General features: G+C 43.1%; 1 protein-coding gene across 1 annotated transcript; it reads right to left on the bottom strand.

Moving 5' to 3' along the window:
- Positions 1–641: 641 nt before the first annotated feature.
- On the bottom strand, positions 642–3038 carry vgf (VGF nerve growth factor inducible). The gene has a single exon (XM_030075769.1). It carries the CDS (start codon positions 3036–3038, stop codon positions 726–728), a length of 2313 nt encoding a protein of 770 aa, XP_029931629.1. The 3' UTR covers positions 642–725.
- Positions 3039–5334: the final 2296 nt, after the last annotated feature.

Below are 5334 nucleotides of genomic sequence, written 5' to 3' on the forward strand. Positions count from 1 at the left end.
AAGGTTTGGCTTTGACACAAGCCCAGTCACCTATTAGTTATGATCTTAATTTTGTCTTTAATAGTGTTACTATAGACAGATTGTAAGTATGAATTGTAAGTATGAAGTTTTTTGATGCTAATCACAAAAAGGTTCTTTTCATGTGTGTGTGAACTGTCTGCATCCAACAAGCATTTCAAGCATATGAAAGTATTTGACACATTTGGCCCAGGTCCCATAACTTATTGACACCTTTGTCTTTTGAATGGTTGAATTTTTTTCAGAGAACATGTGACAACATATTTAAATGTCCTCCTTTGTTGGCATTTTCAAATGTCCAAACGCTGCAAAGGAGAATGCCTTTATGTAGGGAGTTTCAATGAAAAGTTGTAGTGGGATGCAATTCTGTGCCCCGTCACTGCTTTCCGACAAACCATGTACATCCTCTTTTCCTTCCTTCGCATGGGAGGAGGGTAGATGTGCATCTTTACTCTCATTTTTCTACCCAATGTCGGTTTTTCTCAGAGGGTAATTCTGGAAAAAATAAAAGTAAAAAGTCCTCGGTAATGCCCTTTGCCAAATCAAACTGTACACTATCAAAAAGGAGCAAGAAAACACATGCAAGATAAACCAAAACCAAGAGCCAAATACCAACAGAACAAATAAATAACTAGTCTTTCCCTTTCATCTTGCCTCCTCTCCCTCCTTCCCACCCACACTCTTTCTCTTCTCATCTCATCCCACCTTCATTCAAACATCCGTGGTTGTTTCATTAGTATCTCCTGAATGTATTTCTCCAGATCGTCATCTTTTCCTTTGTCCGCCTGCCTCCCACTCTGAGAACTATAGTAATCTTCATCCCTGGTCACTATAGGTGCCGCAGGTGAGTAATAGTACTGCGGTTGATGACGGGGGATCACTGCCATTCGGGATGCGGAGCGTGGTTTGGGAATTGGTAAGGGCTGAAATGTCCGGGTGTATGACGGGAGGACATAATTGCTGTAGTAGCTCTGCTGGAGGTTTGCAGGGGGCTTTCTCAGCCTGGGTTGAACCCAGTTGCGGAAACGACGTTTAGGGGGGGAATAATAGTCATAGTCTGCTGAATTCCCAAGGAAGCTGTTGAGGTTGAGAGCAGGCTTTGGAACATAGTAACGGAATTTGGGTTTTGAAGGAGGGGGAAAATAAATGGGATAGTAACCTCGATAGGGCTTCTTTTGATAGTAGGATGGGTAAGTGGAATAAGGAGGGTAGCTGGTCCAAAAGGACTTCTGTGGTTTGAGCCAGAGATCCTGATTGGTTGATAGAGGCTTCTGAAGTTTGGGCCAACGTTCTTGATTGCCGGACATCGGCTTTGAAGGTTTGATCCAAAGGTCCTGGTTGCCCAGTGATGATTTGGTTGGTGGTCTCTCCTGGAACCAAGCTTTTAGGGGATTGACAGCTGGAGAGGTTTGCTTAGACAAGAAAGTATTTCGATTGTTTGGGATCTGTGAAGCTGAAACGCCATTAGTAGATGAGGATGACGAGGATAGGGGCATTAAGGGTCGTTGCCAAGGTGATGCCATTTCGGGAGGCACGTCTTTCTTCTTCTTTTTCTCCACATCACTGATGATATCTACCACATCGTCAGCAGGAAGGTGGAGTTTGCTGGAGATCTCAATCAGTTTGTCAATGGTCTGAGGATCAATGTCGTCATCCTCCTCCATCACCTCTTGCTCTTCATCAGACCGTTTGTCTTCTGCTGCATTGGACAAAGAGGAATACTTCCTATTTTGGTCCCTGTCCTTCCTGTTTCCATTATTTTGCTTGACCATGTACTGGAGCAGCATGTCAGAGGCAATGTCTGCCAACTTCTCCTCCTCCATCTTGGCTCTCTGTGCCTCAGCAGCCTGCCTCCTCACCTCCTCCTGCTCTGCTTTGGCTCGAGCCTCCTCCTCCTCAGGACTCAACACCTCTTCTTCGTCCTCTGCCTCCTCTGGCTCATCATCTTCCATCACGTCATTCTCTGCTGGAGGCAGTTGCTGTACTGCATTACTGCCAGCGTTGTTGAAATTGTTATCTTCAAACTCATCCATAAAATTGCCTCCCCGGAATGTAGGAAAAGTCATTGCTTTCTGCGTCTCCTCTTGCCATTTCAGTTTCTTCTTCGACATTGCAAGATCGTAGCCTTTATTATCTGGTATGATGTCATTGTAGGGGCTGTAACCTCTGCTCTCTCGCTGATGCTGCTGAGAATCTCTCACGATCTTACTGGCTGTGCTTAGACTTGGAAACTCCTTCATCATAGTCTCCAGGTTCTTCAGCTCCTCTGGGTTTAGCTGCTCCTCCTCTTCATCTGTGTTTTGGTCTCCTTGTTGCTGGGACTCACTGAGGCTGGTTGGCCCTTGCTGGAAGGCAGCATCCTTCCCTAATATCTCCTCTCCTCCCTCATCTGTAGTGGTGGACTGCTGCTCTGTTTTCACTGGAACTGTCTGGCTTATGGTGCGACTGGTCACCCTCTCTGTTAGCTTCTCCTCTTCTTCTTGTGCTTTCCTTCTTTCCTCCTCCTCCTCCCTTTCTCGCTCCTCCCTCCCCTGCGCAGCCATCATGAGCTCTAACTCCTGTCGTCCATTTCTGTCTCGGTCTCGGTTCACTCCATCCATTGCTCTAACTTCCTTTGCTTTTTCATTCTCTTTTGTTGCCTCCTCCCTCTCTTCCTTCTCCTCTTCTTCTGTCCCCTCACCCTCATCTCCTTCCCTCCTTCTCTCCATCTGTGGCTTATTCAGTGCTTCCAGTAGAACCGCTGCAAGTGTTTTGGGATCCACATCTTTAAAGAGCTCATCCTCATCCTCATCTTCTTCCTCCTCCTCTACTCCCTCCCCTCCTGTTTGCATTGATCCATTCTCCTCAGCCCGCCTTTCCCTGTTTCCCACCACTGCCAGCCCAGAAGATGAGACCCTGTGCAGGCTATCAGTGAGGCGAAGGGTGTTCACAGGGCTGGAGGTGGACAGATTGAGGAAAGAGGCCCCTGTCAGGAGGATCAGGAGGGTAAGGGCACTTGAGGCATCATGGTAGCCAATCATGGCCTCTCTGAACAGGGAGCACTGTCGGCAGCAAAGGTGACGGGATGGTGAACGGAAATACCTGGAGGAGAGAGATAACAGAAGAACAGAGGAAGAGATTCGTGTCAGTAATGTTGTATGACGGGAAAAAATATAGAGAAGTTTCGGTGCAATACGTGTGTTTTTCCTGCCCAATAGCACAACAGGACTATAATAAATCAGCAGGAGTGTTCATCAGTAACAATTACCCAACGATTACTTGATCAAGTGCTGAGATTTCTGGCTCTTAAAACTTAAAAGCCTCCAGCCCATGCTGTGCTTTAGTACAAAAAAAAAAAAAAAAAAAAAAATCAACCCACTGGATTTTTCATGTAATCATTATGCTTAGCTCTGCACCAACAAAAATGCTTTCCTTGTTGCTAAGCAGTGAAGATCTTTGCTTGCTTCGTTCTATTGAATAGAATGAATGAATTACATGAAAACAAGGAGCGATAATACCATTGAAGTTATGAAGGCACCAATTCATAAAGCTACTGCAGGTTAACACTTCTCATTCACTCATAAACCTGGATAAAGACAATTGCATAAGACTGAGGTATGGAATTAAGATGCTTTTTCAAAGGAAGCTTGTACTTGACAAATGTGAAGCACTCACTCATGCTGCTCTAAATGCTACTTGATCCTTCTATTTATACTTTGATATATAACTCTATAGCAAGTTAACATAGTATGTTTCATCATATTATATTTATAGGAGTCAGTTAAGGCTGTCCATTTCTTTTTAATGCATGTGGATCCACCGCCAAGACAAGCATTAGCTAGAATTGCACCAACAGACATTGTAGTAGCAAGTTTTGCATAGAACAGAAACTTTATTCCCACATAATTATCTTACCTAGTTAGCAAATCTAATCATTAGAAAGCCCGTCAGTGACACCTAGTGGCTCAGTGTAGTTCCTATGCCATATTTGACCTTGTTTACTGTTTGTGTGTTCATAAGGATTGTCCAAGTATTGTAACTCAGTGATGGTAAATTTGTTTTCATAAGTCTGCTTATGCCTATCATAGATTTTCATCTAGCAGGTTATTTTTGTTCATATAGTATCACTGTGGGCTAGCTGTATCACCTGCCTAGCTGGCAGCAATGTTAAGACAGTATAACTCCTGTTGTTTTGCTTAATTGCAGGTTAATTGTGTTTATAATTGTATAAAATTGTTTTTGTGTTACTTCACAGACCTCATGTATATCAGTAAATATCTATGAGGGTCACACCCACTCTTCCTTCTAATGAGAATTAATAATTAAAGGGAGAAATATTGCTTCTGGAGCCTGATTCCCCAACCAGAATTTGTGTCTGTATCGACCACCTCAGAAAAACATCTTATATTTTCATCTTTACAGTATGAAGACCTGTGAGTGAAACAAGGGATGTAGGCCTACTTTGCATGCATAAAACCATCTGATTCCGACACGTCAGTTATGATCTCAGCTCAGCATGCCGTGTTGGTTTCAAACCAATAACCTTTAGATCCATTCTGAGCTATGTGCAACCTGTAGTCCTCATGTTGTTTATTCACAATCTATGCGCTATCAGACCAACATATCTGTGCAGCTCTGAGCTCATCTTCTGGCTGACAAGACTGGGCGCTGGAAATATTACAGTTAAGTTGCCTATAAAGGATTCAGTTTGAATGAAATGCACTGAAAGTATAAAGCTGTGCAAGTATGTCATTATTCAAATTATCCACCAGCTTAGATTAAGGTTTGCTAGCTACAGCGAGATAAAGGTTGATCCTAATCCTAAATCTTTTAAAAGCATTATTGCACCATCCTCTGTGCGTTGAAAGCTTAAAATCTGCTGCACTTTAGACCAAATCTAACATTATTGTTGGGTGTGGTCATAAATGTGCTCTGTTTGGTTTCTGACCACACCCAAAAGTGATGTGGCACTGTTGGATGTGCAAAATGACATGCCTGCAGTAAGGTAAAAATTTATACCACTAGATGCCAGCAAAATCTAGATTTTGTGCCTGGTTCCACCTCTAGCCACTACTGAGGTGGTGGATAATGATAGTATACTAGCACAACAAACAAAAAAAGTAAACTAATTATGTCTTGCTTTTCTGGAGGATACACTTTTTGAATGTGAATAAGTGCTACATGAGGATTACACAATGCAGCATTTTGCTATGATACAGTGGGCTCTGGTTGGCCGTGATGGTGAATGTCCACTGATAACACTCCCTGTGTTTGATAAGGCACTTGAAATTTTTGGCACTTCATTAGTTGTAGACAAATCAGTCATTAGCTATAGGT

This window comes from Myripristis murdjan, chromosome 18 (assembly GCF_902150065.1).
Source record: "Myripristis murdjan chromosome 18, fMyrMur1.1, whole genome shotgun sequence".
NCBI lineage: Eukaryota > Metazoa > Chordata > Actinopteri > Holocentriformes > Holocentridae > Myripristis > Myripristis murdjan.

Bases quoted from the DNA above. Each gene is read 5' to 3' on its own strand.
- vgf (XM_030075769.1), bottom strand. From the start codon at position 3,038: ATGATTGGCTACCATGATGCCTCAAGTGCCCTTACCCTCCTGATCCTC.